Here is a 26,572-nt window from a genome sequence, read left to right on the forward strand (position 1 = left end):
CAAACAACACCAGGAAGGAGGTTAAAAGGCAAGGTATGCATTAAATGCCACAGAGCAGCAGCTGTAGCTTCAGCCAAATGAAGGGAAGGAGCAAGCTGGCTCAAAGACAAGGTGTCAGGAAGACAAAGAACAGGACTGGAGCCACTAAATACCCAGAAGAAGAGAACAGGAGACCTGTGAAATTCAGGGATTTCGCCTAGGACTTCGGAGGGGCGAAGGAAAACAAGGAGGCGAAAGATCCCCATGAGCATCCCCTTCTACAGGGAACAACAGGCCAGTCCAAAATCAGCTCATCGCTGCCTGCGAAGGGTCCCAAAGACACAGAGAGGACGTGGCCACCGGCGTCCCTTGTCCCCTGTGTCTCAGACAACCGCTCAGGCACACAGGTCTCAGTGTATGCACGAGCGAAGGAAAAAAACAACTCGCTTGGAGCTTTTGTGTAATAAATCCCCCTCCCCACTGTTTGGCCACACCAATCTCCCACTGGAGGCAGTGGGATGCGGGCGTGCAGTCCCCGTGGAGCCGGAGGCAGCCATGCACCGCTTTATTAGGCAGCGGTGCCGCACGCGCGGCCGAGACCAGTCACTATGTACACTTGGCAAAGGACGGCGGCGAGTACCGAGCTCCCGTGCAGGCGGGGCCCACCGCTGGCCTGGCCCCCCCATGCCTCGCTAGCCCCCGGCAGGCCCCTGCTCGCCCCGCGCCAGCCTCCTCGCCTGCGGGCACAGCCATTTCATATCCCGTGGGCAGAGCCAGGCACCCTCACGGAGGCACCTCAGGCCCGTCAACGTACGATTTCTCCCCCTTTTCCCGCACATCGCCCCTCTCCAAGGCCCCAGCTCCAGTCCTTGTGTCCCGAGCTCTGCCCGGAGGCAGACGAGGGCGGTGGGCAGCCGGCGAGCCCCACTCAGCTCCTCGTGTGGGGGGTCCCCCCGGGGCTGTCCCAGCAGACAAACCGGCACATGGTAGACCCCCGAGGACGAGGGGTGCGGCTGCAGCAATCCCCAACAGCGCCGGCCGTGCCCAGCGAGCCGCTCGCTGGTCCAGAGCCCGTCCTTGGCACAGCAGCGCTCAGCCCTGCGGACGGGCCAGCTTCGGGTGCACCCGGCCTCGAGCCCGGCTCGTGCGGGGTGAGGACTATAGGGTACGGATAGCCACCGGGTAGAGCAAGGACATGTGCTCAGCCCCCTTGATGGGCAGCTTGCGACTGGCGTAGTGGTGAATGATCTCCGGCACGCTGTCGAAGGGCGGGCTGTGCTGACCCAGCACGTACTTGTTCTCTTGGGTCCGCGACAGTTTCATGTGCATGAAGCCCTGGCTGCTCCTGCAAGGAGAGATGGAGGCAGGGTTAGGGGGTGCAGCTGGCCCCAGCCTCCCATCAGCTCACGTCCCCCCGAGACAGGCAGCCTGCCCCTGCAGCTGGGGGGACACGGCGGGCTCCTGTCCCCAGCCACGGCCCTGCCCGTGCCATCCTGCTCTTGGCCAGCTCCAGACGAAGCCCATGGAGCAAGGGAGGGATGTGGCTGGCCACGCTGCACTGTGTCCCCCCCAGGGACCACGGCCGCGCAGTAGGGTGTGGGGGGTCTGTTGGGGGACAAGGACGGTGCCCGAGGCTGGGGTGGGTGCGCGCAGGCAGGGAAGCGAGGGCACAGCCCGGGCAGGAGCAGCGGGGGCTCTCGCTGCAGGGTGACTGACGTAGGGGCAGCGGCTTTTGCCCCTCGCACGTGGCAAAGCCCCTTTTGCAAGCGCCTGGCTTGCACAGGAGGAGCACGGCTCACCGTGGCAAAGCAGGATTTTCTCCTTCAGCCCGCCGCCCCTTGACCCCCCGCCCCACGCCGACACTGCAGGCTCCATAAAACCCGGCTCAGCGTAGCGAGGCCATTTCCCGGCACAGCACGGGCACGGAGCCACGCGGGGCTGCGCAGGCAGATCCTGCCACGAGCGCTGATTCCAAGTGACGGGCTAATGGCCCTGTTGCTATTAATTTGCATCTCCGAGGAAAGCCACAGCCTGTCTGCAGCGTCTGGAATGCACATTATGGCAAAATATTGATGACTTAAAAGCAGACAGGACCTCATCAGCAATGCTGAGCCGCTTCCAGCGCTGCGCAGGCCAGTCCCATCCCCCCGGCTGGAGACGGTGCCCGTAATGGACAGCCCAGCTCCATTAGCAGAATGGGTTTGCAATCCATTTAGCGCCGAGGCGGCTGTCCCAGGGGGATGGCAGGGGGGAGAGCCGCAGCCCACCGTGAAGCGATAGCCGGTCGCATCTTGCGTCCCGGCGGTGGGGTGCGGGGAGGAGCTGTGGGGGCTGCACCACACGCGGCACCCCGTGAAGGGGCACAGGTTTTTCCTGCACGCACACACGGTCACACCGCTAACACGCAGGGCTGCCCATGGGTGCTGGCCTCGGCGCTGCGCCCCGTCTGCAGCCAGACCCAGCCCTCGCCTGGTGCTGGCAGGGGAGAGATGCGCAGGACCCCGGTGCAGGATCAGTGCCGGTCCAGAGCTGGAGCACTGCCACGCGGGTCCACAGAGAGGTGATGCTGGTTGTGTTTTGCCCAAATCCCTCCACGGGTCTTTGTCACAAGGGAGGTCACCGAGACTGGACCCCCAGAGAGATGCCTGAGGGAAGACACGGCCAACTCCCCAGCATCAGGGATGGGATGAGGACAAGGGGCAGGCGCTGCTCCTGCTGAGCACCTTATGGCTGTGAGGAAGGACCCAAACATTTGCAGCACGGCCTTGGCCACTCTCACAGAGGTGCAAGCCAGGAGGAACTCATTCCCCGAGCGTTTGAGGCAACGAAACTACAGCTCTGCCCACCACAGGCAATGTGAGGCTGCCTGGCCTGGACCAGCCAGGACTGTCATGGCAGGGTTAAATCCTTCTGGCTACCTGACACGTTATGGGTACCCAGCTTCTGCTGCTCTCTCTTGTGCATATTTTCCTTTAAAGCAGCACAAAAGGGCTTTAGGTCAGCACTGGAGCTCTCTTTCAGACCATCTCCTCGGCTGTGCCTCCTTCTTTAAGGGAAAAAAAAAAAAAAAATCAAGAAAAAAATAGAAAGAGACACAGACAGACAGCTTACAGCTATATAAAGAGAGTCCTGGGGGATTTTCCTTGAAAAGGCTCTACAGAGAAAGGCAATGGAGTAAAAATCACGTTCCGAAGGCTGTGGGCTCTCTGCAAGAGAGGCATGGTGGGCAGGCAATGCCCGAGCAGCTCCTGGACGGGCTGCAGTCTCCTCTGGGGAGGTGGCACACTGCTGCGAGGCCATGTCCCAGCTGCACATGCTGTTTGAGAAGAGGATTTGAAACAAAGAAGTAAGAATAAGAAGTAAGGAATAAAACCCCAAAGAAATGGGTGAGTGGCTTGTAGAGAGGTGATGGAAAGGGAGACCTGATCTGGGAGGAAATCCCAGCACCACCTCCCAGGCTCTCCAACGTGCATGCTGGCTAATGCCACCCATGAGGTGATGGCCAAGAGGACCTCTCGCAGCCTGGAATACGGCTCATCAACCAGCAGAAGCTGTTGCTTCAAAATTGCTCGCAAGCCAGGGCAAGGAAAAAAATATTGAGAAAACTAAACAAGCAGTAAAAATTCTGACCAAAAAAAAACGGTAATGAGGGAGGTTTTCCAGAAAGGCTCGTTGTCTGATCTAAAAGCTACAAGTGCAGAAGGAAGAAAGAATATTTTCAGCTAAAGATCTGCCCTGGCTTGGTGCTGAAGGCAGCAAAAAAGCATTAAAAAAAAAAATAGAGAGAGAGAGAGAGCAATCTAATTCACAATTGTGTCCCTGGGAAATAAACTGGGGAGAATGAAACCACCAGGGAGCAATGCAGGTACAGAGACTACTGGGGAAACTTAAAATATATTGAGGGAAGCGTAGGGATACGTGGCTTGTTGCTGTGCAGAGACGACTGAAGTGCTCAATAAATAGTTTTTTCACATCTGCCAGGAACAGAGCTAATATATTCATCCGGCAGGAGGGCAAGAAAGTATTTGCTAATCCATCATCATCTTCAGGACAGTAACAGCTTTGATTTAGTGGGTTTGGGCTGCCCCAAGAGCCCCAAAAGAGCTGGATGAGGAGCTACAGGCAGCTCCTCCCTGGCAGGACGTGTGCTGCGATGCTTCATGCAGTTTTGGCGCTCAGGAAAACTTGGAATGGGTGCAAAGATCCTCCCAAAAAACCCAAGCAGAAGCCAAGCTGTGCTGTGGGGGTGAGGTTTCCCTGCTGGGAAACCAAAGCAGGGTAATGCCCTCTCTGCAGCGCGGTTGAGAAAGGGCTTCAACAGTTACATGGGCTGGGGAGGCAGGGATGGGTACCCACGTTTCCATCAACAACGGGATCACACAAACTTCATTTTCCCATGAAACTAAGCTACAAAAAAAAAGGGGCAACAAGAAGCCAGAGCTGGAAGCTGTAACCAGACACGTTCCAGTGAGCAGTGAGGCACGTCATTTTATCCGTCTGAGGGATTACTAGCACTGCCAAGGGAAGAGCAACGTGCCTCCAGATCCGCAAGCCTTCCCAAGAGATACTTCTGCCAGACACCAAACCAGAAGCCTGTGCCACGCTGCAGAGAAGTGCAGACTGCACATTCCAGCCATTTCTGACCACCCTGTGGTCATCTCAGCGTTACCCCATCATCACGGGCACACGTTTGCGTGGGGCACCCATCGGCACTGGGTCACCTTTGCTGTGGGTCCACCACCCGCCCCAGCCCCGTCCAGGCTCACTCACTTCAAGGAGAGGGAGAAGTCGTTCTTGCTAGTCTCGCTGTTGCGCACCAGGTAGCTGGCCTCCTTGCACAGCCTCAGCAGCGTCTCCGCGTCCGTCCGGCTGATGGCCCCGTGGTACCAGCTGCAGGCGGGAGAGGGACCGGCTGTGCCAGGCAGAGAGCAGACACCCCAGGCAGGACTCTGCCCCGGGGCAGCAGCCATGCCAGCTCCCCCGGCACCTCCCTGGGGACCACAGCCACGTTCAGGGAGAGGGATGCGGGTGGCACCGCAGCGGTTGGGCGACAAGGGGCAGGGCTCCAGCTGGGCAGCTTAGGGGGATGCAGAGGGCACATGGGGACACCACGACTGCGAGAAGGGCGGCAGGGACAAGCAGGCAGAAAGGCAGCGCCAGGGAAGAAGGAAAGAAGCAGGTCTGCCCCAGGGCTCCTCATGGCGTGGCCACAGGGATCCCAGAGCAGGCGGCAGAGTCGGGCAGCGCTCGGGGCAGGCAGGACTCACCACTGGCTCTCCAGGGGCAGGGCAGGGTCAATCCTCTCCCCAAGGAAGGGTCCAGGCTCAGCGATCAGCGTCTTCGTGCTCTTGAGGCTGCTGGAGCCGTGCCGGAGGGCAGCCCTGGCCTTCTCCTCCCTGCAGGGCGAGGTGCGGCCGTACCCCAGCCCCTCTGACGGACCTGCAAGGCAGACACGCGTCGCAGTGGCGGCGGGGACAGGCTGGGCTCCCAGCTTTCCCCCCACAGAAGGAGCCCACAGAGAGCCATAGCCTCATCGCATCACGCTGGGTCCCCTCACACTGCCCCGTCCCCCCTGCTTTAAGGGCAGGGCAGCTCTTGGGCTGCTGCTCACTGCGGTGCCCCTGGATGGACAAGGTCAGGTCCCCATCGCACCAGGACTGGGGTCCTCGCAGCACCCAAGCCCCTGGAAACATTTTCAAAAGCTCAGAGAGATTTTGCTAATGCAACCAGAGATTCAGCGGTTGTGGCATAGAGTTAAGTGAGAAGCAGTGAGGAGAGACTCCCCAATCCTGAGGGGAAAAAAAAAATTAAATTTAATTTAAATTAAAAAAAAAAAAAAAAGAGGAGGAGGGAAATGGAGCTAAAGGGAGCAGTCAGTTTGGAAACGATGGACCCATTTCTGCCAGCACAAGTAAACCTCCTGGGGTGAAAAAAATAATTCCCCGAGGTGGGAAGGGGACGTTCCAACAGCGAGGTGCCTCTCCAGTGCAGCCACCTGCCTGGCACCAGCCCAGCCACGGGCCCCACGCACTGACACGGCGCGGTGGGGCATCAGCCCAGCCGTGCCCCAGGGACCTGGCCTCCCGCCGGCTGTTATTTCCGTGCGGGATGATTTCAGCGTTAACAATATTGTTTCTCCCTCCTCCAGAGAGTTCATTATTGCTCCCCTGTAACGCAAACCCCCTCGCACAAATTACTTATCGATCGGGCAGAGCTGCCTTGATGCGAGGCTGCCGGCGGCTGCCGCCGCGGAGGCACAGGCACCCCGGAGGCAGCTGAACCCGGGGGGGCCGCAGCTCCTCTTGCCCCCAGGATGAGGGGGACAGCCCAGGCAGGAGAGCTTCCCCCCTCCTCATGCTCCCTGGATGCTGGAGGGGGATGCTGGTCCCAGCTCAGTCCCCTGAGTGCCGCCGGCTGCCAGGGCTCCAGGCAGGGGCGAAGGCCTTCAGAGCACCCCAACCTCTGCAGGCAGCGAGGGCACGCTCCAGCATCCCACCCCCTCCAGCTCCAGCAGCAAAGCAGGGTGATGCTGAGGCCACGGTGCTGCAGCGCAGAGGCAAAAAAATACCCAGAGAGGGATGTTTTTCTCTCTAGTAGGGCATGCTCTAAGGCAGCTATTTAAGGGGAACCTTGTCTGGGCCCAACATGGGCGAGCAGGTCTCCAGCCCGACCCTCCCAGCACTGAGAAGAGAGGAAGGCAGCCGAAAGGAAACCCAGCCAAAATCACAGAATCACAGAAGGGTTTGGGTTGGAAGGGACCTTAAAGACCATCCAGTTCCAACCCCCCTGCCACGGGCAGGGACACCTTCCACTAGACCAGGTTGCTCACAGCCCCATCCAACCTGGCCTTGAACACTGCCAGGGAGGGGGCAGCCACAGCTTCTCTGGGCAACCTGGGCCAGGGTCTCACCACCTTCACAGCAAAGAATTTCTTCCTCAGATCTCATCTCAATCTCCCCTCTTTCAGTTTAAAATTGTTTCCCCTTGTCCTATCTCTCCATGCCCTTGTAAAAAGTCCCTCTCCAGCTCTCCTGTAGTCCCTTCAGGTACTGGAAGGTGCTAGAAGGTCTCCCCAGAGCCTTCTCCAGGCTGAACAGCCCCAACTCTCTCAGCCTGTCTCCAGAGCAGAGGGGCTCCAGCCCTCGGAGCATCTTCGTGGCCTCCTCTGGACTCGCTCCAACAGCTCCGTGTCCTTCTTCTGTTGGGGGCCCCAGAGCTGGACGCAGCACTGCAGGGGGGGTCTCACGAGAGCGGAGCAGAGGGGCAGAATCCCCTCCCTCGCCCTGCTGGCCACGCTGCTGGGGATGCAGCCCAGGACACGGGTGGCTTTCTGGGCTGCCAGCGCACGTTGCCGGCTCATGGTGAGCTTCTCATCACCCATCACCCCAAGTCCTTCTCCTCAGGGCTGCTCTCAATCCATCCTCCGCCCAGCCTGTGTTTGTGCTTGGGATTGCCCTGACCCACGTGCAGGACCTTGCACTTGGCCTTGTTGAAAGTCATGCGGCTCATGCGGGCAAAACCCTCTGCAGCTTAGCATGGCTTGAACCCCCGCAAGAAGGAGCTCGGGGAGGAGGTGCCCAGCATTAAGGCTTGACAAGCCCTGCCTCTGCAGCGGTCTGGCTTTTCACTCGCCCTTGTACATAACATCCAGGCTTCAATTTCAACTCATCGCCTTAAAAAATTAGGGCGATCGTTAAAAAGCCAGACAATCAGAACACTCGAGTGTTTGCCGGTGGCACAAAGTCACCATGTACGAGGCGCAGAAGAAATGCATTGCACCTGTCAGAAAGAGGCAGCGGCATGTGCATGATTAAACAGGATATTAAAAACAAGCCTCTGGGAGTAAGACGACATCCTTCCAGGAGTTCAAGTCACCCCTAGACAGGGGAAGTAGAAAATAAGACAAAACTCTGGCAAGATAAACTTAACATAACAAAGCAGGTGGGGGGGGGGGGAAAAGAGAGTCCGTGTTGCTAAAACCGGGAAAAATGACAAGCTGATGTGTTCATTGGGAGCAGGACGCGTGCCAGAGCCACTGCGGGGATAATAAATGACAAGGGAAGCGAGGAGGCTGCATAGCAAAGAGATTAATTTTTCTTGACACCTGCGTTCGTTGTAGGAAGAGGATCAGGAAGTTTACCCCTGCCAGGACCTTTCTTTTTCGAGCCTGATCTCAGCCTGCAGCATCCCTACGGGTTCGGGGCAGCACCCCAAGGCGGCCCCGGCAGAGCAGCCGCGTCGCTACGGGGTGCCCCTACGACGGGCAGCGAAAGCGGCCGTCACGTGCCGCCTCGTGCTCAAACCCACCTGGGAGGCATCGAAAGCCACACTGTTTTTTTTTCGCTTTACAAAGCTCTGCGGGGATCTGGGTCGCTGTAGATAAGGAAATTGAACATCTGCACCTGGCACGTCGCAGCGTCGACCCGGAGCACCGTTAGAGACAAAGTCACGTCTCGCAGACCCGTCCCCGTTATCTGCAAGAGTGGCAGCCCAACCCCAAAAGCCTGCGTGGCTGTTGACAAAACCCCCTACCTAATGCTCTTGGAAAAACCCTAATCCACCTTATACCATAAAAGCAAGGTCCTTAAAATGTTAATAACGGGTTAAAAGAGAAGCGGCAATATTTGGCTTTCACAAACGAGACTGCCAGCAGAGCCCACGGGGGATTTACACGGGGTCTCTGCTGCTCAGCACACACAAAAGGGGCTTCACAACAAGGCAAACCCGAGATGATAAAGTGTGCCTGGGAGATTCAGCTGTTGAGGACAGGAAAAACGAGAGCAAACAATCCAGAGGGACCTCCTGCTGCTGAGCAGCAAGGTAATAAAACAGCGGAGGGAACGGAGCAGTGCTAATGACGAAGCGAGGCGCACAGAGGAAAAAACAACCCCAAATTCAGCGCTGGGATCTGAATCAGCTGCTACCACACCTGTAAGGGGAGCTGGGTGTTAGGAGTCGCAAGAAAACATCAGCTGAACGCTCAGAGCAGTTGTCGAGAAGACCATAAAAGCAGCCATCAAACACTGGGAATGTGGAGGCAAAGAGGAGAGAAGAAAAGAGAAGGTAATAACTCTGCCACCGAATAATCATAGAATCAGAGAACCGTTCTGGTTGGAAAGGACCTTTAAGATCATCGAGTCCAACTGTTAGCCCAGCACTGCCAAGGCCACCACTAACCCATGTCCCTCAGCACCACATCTACATGGCTTTTGAATCCCTCCAGGGATGGGGACTCCACCACTGCCCTGGGAAGCCTGTTCCACCACTTGACAACCCTTTTGGTGAAGGAATTTTCCCTGATCTCCAACCTAAACCTCCCCTGGCACAACTTGAGGCCAATTCCTCTCAACCTATCACTTGTTACCTGGGAGAAGAGACCGACCCCCCCTCGCTACACTCTCCTTTCAGGCAGTTGTAGACAGTGATAAGGTCTCCCCTCAGCCTCCTTTTCTCCAGGCTAAACACCCCCAGTTCCCTCAGCCGCTCCTCATCACACTTGTGCTCCAGACCCTTCACCAGCTTCGTTGCCCTTCTCTGGACTCGCTCCAGCACCTCAAGGTCTTTCCTGTAGTGCGAGGCCCAAAACTGGACACAGTATTCAAGGTGCAGCCTCACCAGTGCTGAGTACAGGGGGACGATCCCTGCCCTAGTCCTGCTGGCCACACTAGTGCTGACACAAGCCAGGATGCTGGTGGCCTTCTTGGCCACCTGGGCACACTGCTGGCTCATATTCAGCCATCCATCGACCAACACCCCCAGGTCCTTTTCCCCCAGGCACTTTCCAGCCACTCTTCCCCAGCCTGTAGCGGTGCAGGGGGTTGTTGTGCCCCAAGTGCAGGACCCAGCACTTGGCCTTGTTGAACCTCATTCAGTGACCTCGGCCCATCGATCCAGCCTGTCCAGATGCCTCTGCAGAGCCTTCCTACCCTCCAGCAGATCAACACTCCTGCCGAACTTGGTGTCGTCTGTGAAATTATGGAGGGTGCACTCGATCCCCTCATCCAGATCATTGAACAGAACTGGCCCCAACACTGAGCCCTGGGGAACACCACTTGTGACCGGCCACCCACTGGATTTAACTCCATCCACCACAACTCTTTGGGCTCAGCCATCCAGACAGTTTTTTACCCAGTTTTAATCCCCTGGCACAGCTCGACTGCTGCATGCAAAGAGGTATTGTGGAGCTAGAGAAGATGCAGAAGAGGTGAGGACAAATGTCTGCTGTCCAGCACGGGACAACTGAACGGGCCAGGAGCCGGGGGAAGTTGGAGGAGGGTGATGTCTGGCAGCGCCCGCAGGCAGAGCCCTGCCAGGTCTGGACGGGCTCTGAGGCATCGCAGCATCTCGGCGCCGGCGGGGCAGCAAGGCAGGGTGGCGGCAAGCACCGGCCGCAGCCCCCCCGGGCACCCCGCTGTCACGCGAGACCCACCGTTGGTGTCTTCGTAGCCGGGCTGGCTGTGCGGCGGAGGGACGGAGGCACCGGCCTCACCGTCCGGGGGGCTTTCACCGCTGTCGAGCTGTCCCACTGGCGGTGGCCATGGCAGGTCTTTAATGACCTTGATTTCAACTGGATGGGGGCGGGGGTGGGAAAGAGAGAGAAAGAGAAAGAGAGAAAGAAAGGGCTTAGAAAAACACCAGCAACACCAGGCCCACAGAGAAAGAGAGCAGTTGTGGGAGGGAAAGACCTGAGGACTAAACTCCCAGGAACCCTATGCTGGCTTGGCCAATTCATCCCCTTCCCAGCACCGAAAGACCCCGCTCCTCCGTCAGCTTTCCCAGCCGACCCTCTCTGGGATTGGGGGGGGACCCTGCAATCACCCCCGTCCCACATGCACATCCATCTGGGGGACCTTCGCCGAGTGTCCCATTGCCACCTGTCCTGCCCATGCACCTGTCCTGCCCCTGGCACTACCCGGCCACCCACAGGGTCCACGTTCCCCTGCCAGGCGCCAGCATGTTGCTGCCTTGTGCTGGCACCAGGTGCCCATCGGCAGGGGTGTCGTGGGCCTCCGAAAAGGGGAAAGGACCAGCAGAGAGATCCCAGCATTGCAGGAGAGGAGAAACACCCTGCGAGCCACAGCAGGACCTGCTCTGGCTCCGGGAGAAAACAGGCAGCGGGTCCTAACGTGGCCCAGGGCACGGCAACCTGGCTCCCTCGGGACTTGGAGCAAGCCTGCAGCACCTGGGGAGCGCCCACATGCATCCACACGCGAGCCAGAGCTGTGGACGCGCCACCTCCACCCCGGGACATCGAGCAGGGCGGCTCATTCACCCAGATCCGGAGCACAGACACCTCAGCACCAATCCAGCCCAGCAGCGCACCACGTCTCATGACGGACAAGCCGAATGCCTGGCACAGCGTGCCGCTGGCCCCGCGCCCAGACGAGTCCCAGCGGTGCAAGCTGACGCCACAGCATCCAGCCCAGCACACACATCTCCAGCTCGCAGAGCCCGAATCCAAAAGGTGAAGCGCTCCCAAGCCCGAATCTCCGCGCCTCTCTCCTCCAGCATCCCTTGTGCGCGCCAGCTGCAGCGCAGACGCACGTTGCTGCAATTAAAATGTATCCTAGATAAGAGCCTGGCAATTAGCCAGCACGGGTGGAGGAGCCAGCGCTAATGCACAGCATGGATTTCCTCATTAACCAACACAAACACAATCGATCCCGCAGCACGGATAAATAGGTCAGGGGGATGGACGATCACCTGGCCAAAGGCTCCTGGGGAGCACCCAGCTCTCCTCCTGCCCCAAGGAAGGAGGGATCTGCTTGAGCCCAGGGCTGAGCCTCTCCCCTGCAATTAGGGGCTTAGGGGGGTTCAACTTGCACCCAAGGCTGCCATCAGTTAGAGGGGGGAAGAGGCAACGAGAGATGGGCACTGGACACACTGCCAAGGGAGTTCCATCCATCACTCCACCCAGCTCGGCTCCCTGCTGAAGAGAAACAGCCTCTACAAGTGCATGAGCACTCGCCGAGCCACGGAAATGCAGAGGCCAACACTAACAACCCCCAAAAGACAAAGGAACCCCAAGAAGCCAGCTTCCCTCCCTGCAAAACGTGACGCAGCACTGGTCACTTGATGGCTGCTATCCATCTTTTATGGGTGCTCCCATCACTCACCTGCAAAGGCTTTGGAGATCCGCTCCTTTTTCCACTCCCAGGGCTGATCGTACTCCTCCGGCGGCCGCTCGTCATCCTCGGGCAGCCGGGACTCCCTGGGCCTGGGGCAAGCTGGGCGGTCACCGTCCACGTCCAGCCCTCCAAGCACAGGCTCGTAGGGAGTGTCATAGAGGTGCAGCGGCCGGGTGGGAGCCTCCCGTAAGCCCTTCTGGCGGATCTCTAGGCGGAGAAGAGGGAAAAGACCATGAGCTTTTTGCCCAACACAGCCCAGCCATGGTCCCCAAAGCCCTGCTTGATGAAAGGGCTCGATTTCACCCAACGGCGATGCGAGGCAGGGAGCATCAGCAATGGAGCAGACCCCCAAAACTCCAGCAAGCACCTGCCAGAAGCAGGGCAGCTGCTGGGCAGCCGGGTCCCGAGCAGTCCACAGCACCAAGATGCCTTCCCTGCCCATGGTACCACATCATTAGGTGAACCTGCTTTGGCAGGGGGTTGGACTAGATGATCTCCAGAGGTCCCTTCCAACCCCAGCCACTCTGTGATCCCCACTGTCAGGCAGCCCTTCAAAGCGGGGTCCATGGGGCCAGAGCATCCCAGAGCCTGATTCCCTGCGAGCAGTGAGGCCAGGTTTCCCCCCTGGACACCCAGCGTGAGTAGTTCAACAAAATGCCCTTCCCTCAAGCAAAACAAAATTCCCTCCCACAGACCCAAGCAGCCTCTTCAGCACTTGCCAATTTTTCCATGAAATGCAACGGGGCCTCCTCCGAAAAGCCGCACGAGCTTTCCAGAAACCGCTCGCTCCAGGAAATACCACGGGACTGCACAGCAGAGCCGCAGCCTGGAGCGCGCGAGCCGGCATGGCACGACTCTGCGCGCACCGCGGCAGCGAGAGCGATGCTTTCGGGAGCGCGCGCTCCCACCTCACCTGCTCTCCACCACAAATGAGCCCGCCGGGGACCCCGCTGCTGCGGCAGACAACGGCACGCTCTGGCCCAGTCCTAACCGAATTAAACAGCTCCCACATCCGTCTTAGTTTGATGCCAGACGCATCGAATGTCAGGTCTCTCCTTGGCTCAGCCTGGAGGGCAGGCACCGTGGCCCCGGGGGACAGCACCGCAGGCAGAAACAGTGAGGTGCCTTTATCGCTCGGGTGTAGCCTTCGTGAGCGCTCTGGCTGTGGCAAGGCCATAGCATGGGGACAAAGCTGTGAAAATTTGCCTGCAAAGTGGCTGTGCACCACCACAGCGATCGCCCAGGTTTGCCTCATCTCGGGGACCCAGTGCTGTCTCGGGCTGCAAGTAACAAAGAATACAGCGGGCACCAAATTCACACGGCAGGGACCAGAGGCCTTTGCACGGAGCCTTCCGCCTTACCAGCCATCATCTTCTGGGCTTCGTATGGCTCCATGTATCCATCGTTCTCCGTCACCTTCTCCAGCCCTCCCTGGCTACCAGCCACCTGCGCCGCATCGAAGGGGTCTGCGTAGTCCTCCAGGACAGCCAGCTGGAAGAGGGGAAGGGTAGAAGGAGGGTTAGGGTACTCCCTGCCTTTTTTGGTGGGAGGTCAGGGACCAGTTGAAGCCCCTTGAAACCTCACCACGAGCTCTGCTAGCAGCAGCCAGAGCGGCAGCCAGGACCCCAAGCCCTCATTGTGGCAGCCCCGCAGAGCAGGTGCTGGCAGCCGGCGGCTTTCCAGGCACCGGCACTCGGCCGTGGAAACGCTCCAGCCTTTGTCCCGAAAGCTGGGATGGAGCCAAGCAGAGCAGAAGGCGGCCCAGCCTCCTCCCTTACCATCGGCTCAGCACTGCCAGCACCCGCACAGACGCCCCGGCAAGGCCCCCGCCGCGGCGCGGGGCTGCTGGCGGCGCCGAGCCCCCACCACGGCTCGCAGATGCTCTCCCTGAATGCAGCCACGCTTCCTCGCCCAAGGAGGAGAAGGGGCGCAGATCCCAGTACAGGGCTGTCAGCTGGCACTGGCATGACTGGGAACTCACTAGTTATTTTCCAGGGCTCCTGCAGGCTTGTTTGAAGATGTTTCTTAACAAACGGGCTAAGAACAGCCTATGGCTTCCTCTCCGCTCCCTCCCGGGCCCCCGCAGCATACCCACACATGTCCCAAGTAACTCAAGCCAGGGCTCCTCCACGCGATCAGGAGTCACCAGGAAGCAGGACCAGGAGCCTCTCAAGTGCTACAGCATGGGGACGGCACAAAAAGACCAAGGTTTGCCCTTACTGGCGAAAAGGAGATGATCCTGCAGTAGGATATGTGGCATAGAATCACAGAACCGTTTTGGTTGGAAAGGACCTTTAAGATCATCGAGTCCAACCGTTAACCCAGCACTGCCAAGGCCGCCACTAACCCATGTCCCTCAGCACAACATCTACACGGCTTTTGAATCCCTCCAGGGATGGGGACTCCACTACTTCCCTGGGCAGCCTGTGCCAGTGCTTGATAACCCTTTCAGTGAAGACATTTTCCCTGATCTCCAATCTAAACCTCCCCTGGCACAACTTGAGGCCATTTCCTCTCGTCCTATCACTTGTTACCTGGAAGAAGAGACCGACCCCCCCCTCGCTACACTCTCCTTTTAGGCAGTTGTAGACAGTGATAAGGTCTCCTCTCAGCCTCCTTTTCTCCAGGCTAAACACCCCCAGGTCCCTCAGCTGCTCCTCATCACACTTGTGCTCCAGACCCTTCACCACCTTCATTGCCCTTCTCTGGACTCGCTCCAGCACCTCAATGTCTTTCTTGTAGTGAGGGGCCCTAAACACAGGATTCGAGGTGCGGCCTCACCAGTGCCAATACAGGGGGACGATCCCCGCCCTAGTCCTGCTGGCCACACTATTGCTGATACGAGTCAGGATGCTGGTGGCCTTCTTGGCCACCTGGGCACACTGCTGGCTCATATTCAGCCGGCCATGTCCCGGAGCTTGATCTCCTCCAGCGCTGGAGCCACACGCTTGCTCCGGCACCTCAGCAGCTTCCCGGCCGGAGCACCCCATCGCACGATGCCGCAGCCCTCAGCAAACCTGGAGCTGTGCATCCTGCCTCCAGCCCAAAACCCTGGTCCCAACACGGGGCCAGGCGATATTTCCCACAGGGTCCGAGTGCTCCCAAGCACCTTTGCCGCGGTCTGCAGACCCCAGGCTGGACCATCCGGCGAGATGTGTTTTGCCACCACAATGCCAGCTACGCAGAGCTCCTACAGCAAGAACCAAAGGGCCCAAGCACAGTGCAGCGGCCGCCTAAACCCACCCAGCGCCAGGCTCTGTCCTCACCGCCGCGCTGTCCCTGCTCCTGGCCCGCCTCAGAGACCGGGGCTGCTCACACATTCCTCTCTAGCTCCCAGAATTGGCTTAAAACAAAACACTTCTTCCTCCTTCCTGTGCAAAACGGCCCGACAATAGCCTTGAGCAGCAAAACCCAGCAGGAAAAGGGAACAGGAACTGGAGCTGTAAACACCTCTGCGCAGCCCCGAGCCCTCGCATCCCTCCGCGCTGCGGGAGGAACGCGGCTCCCCGCGCCCCGGCTCACCACCTCCTCCCCAATATCCCGGCTCCCCGGGCAGCCGATGCAGTGGGGAGCGGGGCAGCCCTCCAAGCCCAATCCCTCTGTACCAGGGTGCATGCGAGTGGCAGAGCATCATCCCCAGAGCAAACCCTGCCAGCCACGGGGCTCGCAGCCACCCCGGGCGAGCACAAGGGGGGTTCAAATGTGGGAGCAAGCGGACGCCCACGTCCCTCGGCAAGGCAGCAGGAGGAGAGACTGCCGCTCAGGGTCTGGGAGGAGAGGGAAAGAGCAAAGCCTCCCGCTGGCTCTGCAGGCAGGCCCCGGTGCCAGCAAGCCGGGACGGAGCTGCAGGAACAGCCAGCCCCTGGCTCTGCAGCAGGAGATGGGAAATCTGCTCTCGCATCCATCATCCGAGGGAGACACGGCATCACTCAGCCCCGGCTGAGCACCGGGGGCACCAAGGGGCAACGCTGAGCCCCAGGGGCTGCAGCCCTTTGCTTGCCACCGCCGGGGAGAAACCCCGCAGGGAAATCTAAGGTCGCCGGTGACTTTTGCAGCTGCTCGGTCGCTGGGACCTGACCTAACGCCTGCAGAGCGGGGAGATGAGCTACAGCGATGAGATCAGGAATCAGGAAGCCCCTCTAAACACCATTTTCCTCTCCAAGGCAAAGAGGGGTTCAGCCTGCAGCAGGAGGGTGCTTCGCACTCGCTGCCTGCAAGATACGGAGGGCAGATTGGTGCCCGCTGCTCCGAAGAGCCGGGAGGTCCCGTGGGCTGCACCCACGCCTCGGAAAGCTGCAGAGGCTTTCGCTCCGCCGCCACGACATCCGCAGAGCACAGCCCGGCACCGGCGACAGCCCGCTCACACACGCGCTAGTGCCAGGTGAGGCACGGGCACGCAGGCGGGCGTCCCGACACGCGCAGATGCACAGGCTCGGCACGCAGGCGCCCGACACTCACCCTTGGCAGAGAGCTCTCACGGCCCCACGCGCGCCACAGGTCTGTGCAACGCCGTTTGCTGACCCTCCTGGGCTCAGAAGGGGGTTGCCTGCTTGCTCCTCCCGACCCGAGCCTGCATCCAAACGTGCCACGAACCTCGTTTCCCAGATGCCTTTTGCTAGACAGATGCAGACCCAGCTCGCTGCTGGCGCTGGTTCTGGACCCTCCCTCTCCCACCCCGTAAACACAGAGCAGCTTCAGACAAGACGGGCACCAGCACAGCAGCTTGGCAGCCGAGAGGCTCCTCCGCACGCGGCAGTCGCGCTTCCCAACCAGAGGAATGCCCCCTCCGCGTTTCCTCGGCGTTTGGGTCTGGCTTCCCAAGGAGGGACACATGAGCCCCAGCAAGCTCATAGAATGGCACCCACTCAGGTGCCTCCAGCTCTAGAAAGCAGAGGATGGTGGAGAATCCTAACATGTCTCCACTGAGACCCTCAAAACCGGGTATTTTGCTTGCAGGGGGGTGCAGAGGCGCTCAGCAGAAATTATATGGGCTCTATGCAAGCAGGACGTGGTTTGCTGGGCTCGGCTCAGACCCAGATCAGGGGCTTGAGTCTCCAAGCTCTATAGGTTTGGTGGGGTTTTGCCACGCTGGCTTCACTCCTCCACTATCTCAAGGATGCCTCTTCGTAGGAGCCGAGCCTCCCCACCGTACGGTGCTGAGAACGTAAACCCATTCGTTTTTTAATGATCAGATATTACAGCGAAGTCAAGAGCCACGGAAAAGCTGGGAAGGCAATTCCTGTCTCCAGGAGCGTTACAACCTCAGGATGCACAATCAAGCAAGCGAGCACAGTACCCTGAGCCCCGAGGCTGGAGGCTCCAGCCGGTGCCAGGAACCGGGCTCTTAGGCGATCACACAATTACCGATTGCATCCTAATGCCCTTGCACGTGGGGCCAAATTAAGGTTGCCCAGGAAACTGCATCTCTGACATTTCCCAAGCCCACCGCCGGACTTTACGAGCCGCGCAGGGCTCTCTGCGGCAGCCACAGTGCACGCGGCCGCTCCGCCAGCGCAGGAGGGGGCTACAGCCGTGGGCAGGCCAGCTCCCAGGGGTGCCCCAGACCCCAGGGCAAGGCATTCCCATACTTCGCTCCCCTCCCGTGCCGCGGAGGGAGCTGCTCGCCCGGCCGATCCCAGCGCCCTGCGCCGCTCAGGTACCCGGGTACCTGCTCATACACAGCACAAGTTTTGCTAGATTTGAAATAATTCAGGCGCAAAGCACATGCCTGACACACAAAGCCACCGAAGCAGGACAGCTCGTGGTGCAGAGCAGTCCTTCGGGCACCACCGGTCCTTAGACACACGTCCTCTTGGTGCACACGAGTGTTTTTCACGCGCTTATCTGCCGTGGCAATGCACACCCAGGTCCCTGCTGCAGTACCAAGGCTGGTCTCGCTCTATTATTTATGCCCACTGTAAGAAAAAAAAAAAAGAAAACCAGAAGAAAATTAAGGTGAAGGCCCAGATCATCACTGGGTTCTCAGAGTAAAATGGTTTTTATGCTGCCCACCAGGGAAGGTGACAGACGGCGGCTCTCCAAAAGAGTTCACAGTTCAGACACCGAGATCCCAGGGCAGAGCTGGGGCTCTTCACCCCATCTTGCCTACAAACGTCCTACCTGCCACCACCTTTTGCCACAACAAGGTGTTCTGCTCTATAGAGAGGACACCTGGGGAGATCCTTCACTTTATAAACAAGCTCCTTACCCCGGAGATAAAGCGTGTTTGGGGTCACCCCAGGAGATCGCTGTGTTTCACGCTGGAGCCACTCCGAGTTACAACCAAACTCGGTTCGTTCTCTCCGTTGGGTGCAAGATTTCCTCAGTTTCACCCACTTTGCAGCTTGTCTTGTGGCAGACGTCAAAGCCAAACCCAAAAACAAACCGAGCGCTGGCCTTCCAAGAAGGGTCCGGGCCAGGTGGGGAGCCCACGGCTGCACCCATGGCAGGGGAGGAGGGAGCACGGGGCAGACAGCACGGCATCGCGCAGGATGACTCAGTTCGGGGAGGCTCTCGCAGGAAAGACACACACCCAAGAGCTTCCTGGCCGGCCGTTCCCACACCCCGCGGCACCGACCCTGCGCTCCCAGCAAAAATGCCAGCGGCGGGTCCCGGCGGGCACAAGACGAAGTCTTCCCCAGGCAGATCCCCAATCCTGTCCCCAGGCGTGCTGTCCCCATGCAGGGAGGTCCCTCACTGCATCTCTCCCCACTGCATCCTGGTGGCACTGCTCCTCACGCCTAATCCAAACACAGCAGAGAAGACACCTCCCGGGTATCCACCTCGCTTAGGTAAGCCGCAGTCCACTGCTGCAGGGAAAGGACTGCCCAGACCCAGCAGATGGAGAAGGACCTGTGCTGGTCCCCACCGTGGCCAGCAAGCATTTGTAATGGAGCAGGAGCCACTGCAGACCTCACTCTAAGCACGTCCCCACAAGATGTTGCAGATCCCACGCGAGGCAGAAAGATGCGACAACTCAGGCTACGACGGCAAAGCATCGCGTGGCCCAGGCAGGAAGGATGCCATTGCCAAGATGTTCCTGCCCCGTCTTCAGTTCTCCAGAACGGGCAGGACAGCTACAGCGGGTACAGGGCTCCCAGAGAACATGGTCTGTCCCCCAACCTCAACGCAGCGCCTGTACCGCAAACCACATGGCCTCAGCCAAACCACACAACCAGGAACTGGTGGCTGCTCCTTCCACTTCTGTCCATCCTCATCCTCCCCGCTCAGAAGGGCTTCACATTTTATTAGAGTGTTTTCCACTGTCAATCATTAGCAAAAAACCTCTGCTCCAGCAGCCTTGCCTGTACCTAGAATTGTCCTTCTCCCTTCATCTTCAGCATCACCACAACCCAAGGCCTGCACCCATGAGCTTCCTGGAGTCCCAGTCCCTGCAGCAGGTAGGGAACTGTGCCCACCGCCTCTTCCTAAGCGTGGGAGCATTGAACCCCCTGCCACAACCATCATCTTGGCTTGAAGAGCTCAGCAGAGGCTCCAGTCTGGCCCTGGCATGCCTTCCCTGCTCCAGGACACCTTGACATTGTCGCCAAGAGCAAGAGCCTCAAGCATCAGCAATCCCCCCGCAGGCACCTCCGTCCTCCTGGACCACCTCCAGAAAGGACCACCACGACCTTGCAGCAATCAGGGAACCCTCCCACCGCTCAGCCCAACAACAAGGGCAGCAGATGGGAGCTGCAAAGGGTGCCCAAGCCCAACAGAGACGCTCCACATGGTGGACGCTCCCCGGCTCCTCCAGGGAAACATTTAATGGACAGTTGTTTGCACTATCAAATATTCCCACCTTATCTCTGGCTTCACCCAGCCTCCGGAGCTCTGCCTTTGCCCCTCACGTACCAGAGCCCTCAAGAATTAGAAACCTCCTCCCCACAGAAGCACGCAGGAGATCAGGAGATAATCTAATCACCAGCTATCTTGGATAAGATGAAGGGTCATGGGCCTCGTGCTTTTAGGAGGGTTTCCCCAAACGCCTCCCAGCTTTTGGCTCTTCTCTGAACTTCCCAGCTTCTCTGGATGCCCACACAGCCCTGGCTGTACCTGTTGGCAATCCCCGTTTCCCCAGGTTCTCCTCAGCTCTTTACCCATCACAGCCCGAGTCCTTCCTATGACCACCACCCATTCCTGGTCCCTTCGATCCCACACCACACTGCAGAGGAAAAAAACATCCAGCCTGCCTCAGAAAACTGCATCACCGCAACAGCGCCTTCGGTCCCTGCTGCCAGTACCCTCCTCCTCCTCTGCAGCGGCCAGTTTATAGAATCCCGGCTGAAGAAGGGGGTTTCTGCCGGGCCCCTCCAGAAACATCCCGAAAGCAATTAGTCGGTACGAGCAACTTTCCAAGATCCACCGACGACAAGTTTTTCTATCTGCTTAAAATACTCCCGGCGGGCTTTTGCCCGGCGATGCCAGGACCACGGATGGGATCACTGTATCCACCGTTCCCTCCACCAGCCAGATCTGCAATCCCGTCGAGTTCGCTCGACAAGCCCCGTCTTGCAGGCGGCAGCGCTGGCAGGCACTAATTACCCCTCCTGCCTTTATTTGCGCAGTCCCCGCATCAGCCTCTCCGCCAAGAGGCCCGGCACCGACGGCGGCAGCCCCCGCGGGTTTATTCCTCTACCGAGTCCTTGTGCCGCTCCGAGCCCACCTCCCCGGTCCTGCCTCTCGCTGGGGACGCTTCTCGCCTCCTCTCCGGCAGCGCCAGGCTCCACTCTCACCCCTGGAGAAGCCGGCTGGGAGGCAGCAGACAAAGAGGCGCTGAGGCCCCTGACAAAGCAGCACGGCAGCTCAGGGGGGCCCGTCCGCCACCACTGGCACCGGCAGGCGGGCAGAGGGAGATCCACGCTGCCGAGTGCGGGGTGGAAAGAGGCCCAGGGCCACTGGCCTCAGCGTTGGAGGCCACCGGAGACAAGTCCTGGGCTATGCAGGGCCTTTCCGAGCTGGAAAGTCTTCACCTCTGTAGAGCACCAAGCACTTGGCTGCAAAGAAATGGCAAGAAGGGAGCGGGGGAAGGTGGCCCTGCACCCTCGCACCTCCTGCACTCTCGCACCTCGGTGAGCGACGCTTCCCGCTGGGGTTATACCTGCGTCCCGCGGGAGCCGGAGGAGAAGCTGGGGCCGCCCCCGCTGCTGCTGCTGACGTGTGACCGGCATGTCGGTGCTGCCGGGGCACACGGGGGGACGCCCCGGCCGTGGCAAGCCCTCAGTGGCTGGGCTCCACCTGCCCCGGGGGGCCCGGCCCTGCTCCTCGCAGCGGGCGCTGAGGGTCCTGCGGGGAGTCCCAGAGCATCCCCCCGGCCGTGGGGTTAGGGGTACCCCAGGGAGGGTGGTGGGGCGCCCGTGCCGGGACACTCACCTCCTGCGGCGGCTCGTCGGGGGGCTCGGGGCCGGTGGGGGGCGAGCTGGGGGCGGCGGGTGTCAGCGGCGGCGGCGGGGGGCTGGCGGGCACCTTCTCGACCGCCTCCACCTTGATGAGCCGGTGCTTGGGCGAGACGTACCGGGGCCCGTCGGGGGGGGCGGCGGCGGCGGCGGCCGGCGGCGCCCCGCTGTAGGGATCCTCGAAGTCGCGCTCCTTCTGCAGCCGGTAGGCCGCCACGATGTCGGGCTGGGCGGCGGCCAGCGGCTCGGAGACGCCCCCGGGCGGTGGGGGCGGCTGCGGCGGGGGCCCGGCGCGGTAGTCGGGCTTGGGCGGCGCGGGGGGAGCGGGCTTGGCGCTGCGGAAGCCCAGGTGCTCGCGGAGCCAGCGGGCCATGGTGCCCACGCACTGCGGAGCCCCGCCGGCCCCCGCCCCGCCGCCGCCGCCGCCGCCGCGCTCCGAGCCGGCCGCCGCTCCGCTCAGCAGCATCGGCGCTGGCGGACTGAGCGCGGCGGCGGAGCCCGGGCCGGGGGGGGAGCGGGGGAGGCGGCCGGGGGAGGCGGCCAGTGCCACCTGCCGGAGCCGCCGCGCCGGCTGCTGCGAGCGGGGCTTCACCCCCCCCCCCGCTTCCCCGGCACGGCACGGAACGGCACGGCACGGCCTCCCCGCCGCCCGGCCCGGCCCGGCCCGGCCCGCCTCCCCGGGGCCCGCCCCGCTCCCCCGCCGCCCGGCACGGCACGGCACGGCACGGCACGGCACGGCCCGCCTCCCCCGGGGCCCGCCCCGCTCCCCCGCCTTCCGGCCCGGCCTCCCCCGGTGCTCCGGGCCGCCCCGCCGCGCTCCAAGGCAGCCGCTGGCTCTCGGCCCCGCGTCCCGGCGCGGCCCCCGGGGAAGGTTCGTCCCCCCCGGGGGTGTCCCGCGCCCCGTCCGTCTCGCTGCGGAGCCTGGAGACCGCGGGCCTGATGCGGCCACGGCTGCTGCCGCCGCTGCCCGTCCCCCCGGAGCGTCACCCGGCTCCGGGAGCGGAGGAAAGGTGCCTGCGGTGGCACCAGGAGAGGGGCCGCCGGGGCGGCTGCTGAGGCCGGAGCGGTAAAGAGCCCGTCGGTGGCGAATCCCCTGCCTAGGAGGTGTTCAGGGAACCAGCCCCATGCAGGACCCGAGGAGCAGATCGCTCCAGGAGAGTCACCGAAACACCAGGCTGGCACCACGGACACCCACAAGAAACACCACGGGATCGGGGCGAGCAGGGACAAGCCAAGGGAAGGTGCTCAGGAAGAAGGCTGAGCCGAGGCTGGGTGTGCAGGGACATGGGGCAAGCGTGCAGGGACATCGGGCAAGCGTGCAGGGCCGAGCCCCAGGACACATCCCGGTTCCTGGATCCCAAGGAAGGATCCAAAAAAGAAGAGAGCTAAGGAGGAGACGTGTGCAGGTTGTGAATTCGTGGTTTAGCGGGCTGGAGGACATCGTCTGGGGTGCAGCCCCATCAGGGCTGGATTTGCCGGTAAGGGGCCAGCAGTGACAAGCGTGCAGAGCAGGGAAGCGGCGTTGAAAACTGTCGGAGCGTGGCAGCAGAGGCCGAGGCCATCGCAGCGGCAAACAGCACGCTCACACGTGCTCTGACTGTTACCCCTGCACACACACCACCACCACTCACCACCACTCCTGCTCACCCACTGCCCAGGACTAACTGTTCCACCGTGTCCCCCTAGGCCCCGTCAGCCACTGTGCACAGTCCTGTCTCCACTTCTACCCCCCTGAATCCTCCACACCCCTCCCTAAGCACACACCATTCACCTAAACCCGCTCCCGGCCCTGCTCGAAGGCTGAATCTCCCAAAGGCCACGGTCAGGCATGGTTGGAAGGGAGGGGGGCCAGAGCTGCCTCCAAAAGCAGGACCAACACAGAGGTAGAGCCGTGCAGAGGCATGCGGTGAGGGGGAGAGATGCCACCGCATGGCCCCGCCTGTCCTCACACCGTGAGCTGGGCTCCTGCCCCACTATGGGAACAGATGTTGGGATGTGGCTGCAGGGAGAAGAGGGTGCCTGGAGAGAGACGCTTCTCGTGGTGACCCCCCTTCCTTCCAGCCCCTGCGCAGGAGGAGAGCTGGGATGGGGCTGCCGAGGGGCTGAGCCTCCTGTGCCAGCATGGCACAGCACGTGCCGAACACGTGCCCAGTGAGCCCACCGAGTCCCAGGTTTGCTGGTTTATAGAGTACTTGCATACTGCACGCTCCTGCCCAAGAAACCCAGCCAGATCCCCCAGGTCCAACTGGACATCAAGGGAGCTTCCTCCCTAGGGAGAAGACAGCCACAGCACCCAGAATCCAAGACTGGAAATTTCAGAGCGTAGGGAATGCAAGACACAAAGGCATCGGGATGAGAAAGTGTCTGCCAGGAATACAGTGAATGCAAGGCAGGGTTTGAGGTCTAGCAGCAGACCTCAATCCCGGCAGATGGGGATGATGAGATCGTTACTAAAATACAGAAAAGACAGAGGTTCTCAATAAATCTGTCTGTCCGGCATTTGGAAGCAAGCAGGATGCAGGGCTGATGGCACATGAGATTGAGAGTACTTCCACCCTCTGTCAGTAACCAAGGAGGATGTTCAGCAACATCTGTTGGAGATGGCTCTTGTTAAATCCTCAGGCCTGGAAAACACATGCTCAGCGTCTCCTGAGAGGTGACCAAGGAGGGATCTAGTTTGTGGTGGTGCTTTATTTTTAAAAATACTGTCATACCAGAGGAATTGCAGAGGTCCTCCCTTCCCATCCCGTCCTGTCACACCCTGTCCGTCGGTCCCTCCTTGGAGAGGCCACTGTGCCATGGCCATGCTGGGGATCGAAGAGGGTCTGTGGTCTGAGCCCACCTAGGACCCCAGCACCTCCTCACCATTTGCTGGGCCTGTTTCTCTTCCAAATTCCTCTGTGACCTTTCGGCAGGTGGGCACCTGGCCCAACGTAGCCCCATTCTCTGATCTGTGCCCCATGGGGCATCCCCTTCTCACCTGAGGCTTCAGCAGAACCTGGAGGGGCATCAAGAAGAAGATCCTTGGCCCCACCTGAGCCCTCAGATTTGAGCTTCCCCTGGAAATTTGCTTCCCCTGGGCCAAACCACCCAGACAGCAACATGGGGCAGCAGGGTGAGGAGAACATAGCTGGGGTGCGAACCCGCTTTGGGAGACTTCTTTGTGCTTGGGGAGCTTTGAAAGGGAGTCCAGAAGGAGACCAAATGAGCTCCTTACACCCCGCACCGCTCAGCACAGGCTCGGGCTGCTCGTATTTTTCCCGCAGTCGTGATGAGACCCTGGCGACATCCCTCCTTTCACAGCAGTTCGCTTCAGGTTCGAAGAAGCAGCGACAGATTTCTGCATTCGCGCCGCCGAAGCCAAGCTCCATCTGCGTCTCATGCCTCAGCTGGTGCTGCTCCAGTCCCCAACTGTTTACATCCCTCGTATCTGACGCACGCTGGGACCCGGGTTTGATGCCTGCACGGTAGAGACTGGCCCCGATGCCACAACCGTGGCCGCTGTGCCGCTTGGCCCGCGGATCCCCGGCGCGTTGCCGTGACAGATGGCTGTCAGGCGGCATCGCTGGTGTAGGGGCTGGCGGGGGGACGCGGGGTGGGACTGGCAGACGGGAGAGGATCAGGGAGCACACGCTGCGCTGCTCGCATGCCAGACTCCACATTTCATCTGCTCGCTCACGCAGCCGTGGTGGGAAGCCCCCCTCGGTGGGATCCCCGGGGAGGAGGGATGGACGGCAGTGGAGCTGCTGTGCACACAGTCCTGTTGGGAGGAGAACAACCCATGGCCGCACAGAAGTGATTTTTGGGGAGACAGGAGGCCTTCTGCAGGGGCCTGCCAGAAGGGCTGGACCTCTGCACCGGGAGTTCTGCTCCCACCCTCTTCTCCATCTCAGGAGGGTCCAGGAGCTCTTCTCTGCTGTCTCGGGGCTGGAATTCACAGCATGGCCCTTCCTCTCACCGAAGGCAGCAATAGCTGCTCGCCTGGGTAAACACTTCCCAGGCAGGTCGGAGCACGCACCAGGAAGAAAAAGCCAGGCAACGTCTTCCGGGCTCCTGCCAGCCCTGCGGAGAGCTGTGTGCGTCCTCAGCCCTCACCCGTCCTCCTGGGTGCGAGGAGCTGCTTCCGCTACCCTGAGTGCTCCTTGTGCTCACCCACAGCTGGGGACAGGAGCCCTGTTTGGCAGCCCGGCCAAGAACAGGACACGGGACCTTCCATGGGTCTAGGAGGGCTCAGGCCACATGGTACCGGTAAACCTTCCCCTCCAGTTTAACCCTGGGTGGTGTGGACACAGCCCAGCATCCCCCAGGCAGCAGCTTTTGGTGACTCAGAGGAGATCTCTGCTCCTGCACGCTCTTGAGGAGGTGCTGGAAGATGATTCACCCACACGTGATGTGGGGGCTGAATTTAGTGTTTGACACTTGCCAACGTGTCACTTGAGTCAGGCACTGGGTTGGCTGCTACCCCTGACGCCAGCATCTCCCCTGGCTTGTAGGGAAGCGTGCAGCCCCTTCAGTCTCCAGGTGCTTCTTCCACAGCTTCGAACAAAAGCCATCTCCAGGAGCTTGGAAATGTCTGTGGTGACTCCAGCCCCTTGCCTTCTCGGGATCACCCTACACAAGCCCTGTTACGCAGCGCAGCAGGGACCGGGAAGATGTCACGTCTGCTGGGTGACACCCCAACCTCCACCAAGGTTGGGGTACAGCCGGGGGCATCAGGACTGGAAGGTGGCAACTGTGACACCAAAAATGCTTCCCAGGAGGCGGCCAAAGAGACACAGACTGATAAATGACACATCTGTTCTCTGCAAATGAACAAAACCTGGCATAAGGAGTAGGAAACTGGCTTCTTAGGGGACAGATGGATAAATGTGACATGCTGGGAAAGAGCTGACACAGCTCTGTCAAAGTGAATTTCTTTTTTTTCCAAATCTAGTGGCTTTCTTGGAAAGAGCCAGCAGGTACCTGAGGGTGATCCAGCTGAGAGAGGTCACCTGCATTTCCACAAGCAGATCCTTTGATGAGATGAGGTCAGTAGAGAAGTGACAAAATCTGCTAATAATATTGAATTAT

General features: G+C 60.2%; 1 protein-coding gene across 2 annotated transcripts; it reads right to left on the bottom strand.

Annotated features, from left to right (window-relative positions):
- Window positions 1-530: 530 nt before the first annotated feature.
- Window positions 531-21,921, bottom strand: SHF (Src homology 2 domain containing F). Of its 2 annotated transcripts, XM_068410597.1 has the most exons (7): window positions 21,480-21,921; window positions 13,469-13,598; window positions 12,096-12,314; window positions 10,409-10,546; window positions 5,247-5,418; window positions 4,750-4,869; window positions 531-1,324 (listed from the first exon to the last, which is right to left on the bottom strand). In XM_068410597.1, the coding sequence occupies exons 1-7, from the start codon at window positions 21,873-21,875 to the stop codon at window positions 1,138-1,140; spliced, it is 1,362 nt and encodes a 453-aa protein (XP_068266698.1). In that variant the 5' UTR covers window positions 21,876-21,921; the 3' UTR covers window positions 531-1,137. The 2 variants fall into 2 exon arrangements, with proteins under 2 accessions (XP_068266698.1, XP_068266699.1); XM_068410598.1 differs by lacking the exon at window positions 10,409-10,546 and having other exon boundaries at window positions 21,480-21,913.
- Window positions 21,922-26,572: the final 4,651 nt, after the last annotated feature.

Source organism: Nyctibius grandis, chromosome 11 (assembly GCF_013368605.1).
Source record: "Nyctibius grandis isolate bNycGra1 chromosome 11, bNycGra1.pri, whole genome shotgun sequence".
Lineage (NCBI taxonomy): Eukaryota > Metazoa > Chordata > Aves > Nyctibiiformes > Nyctibiidae > Nyctibius > Nyctibius grandis.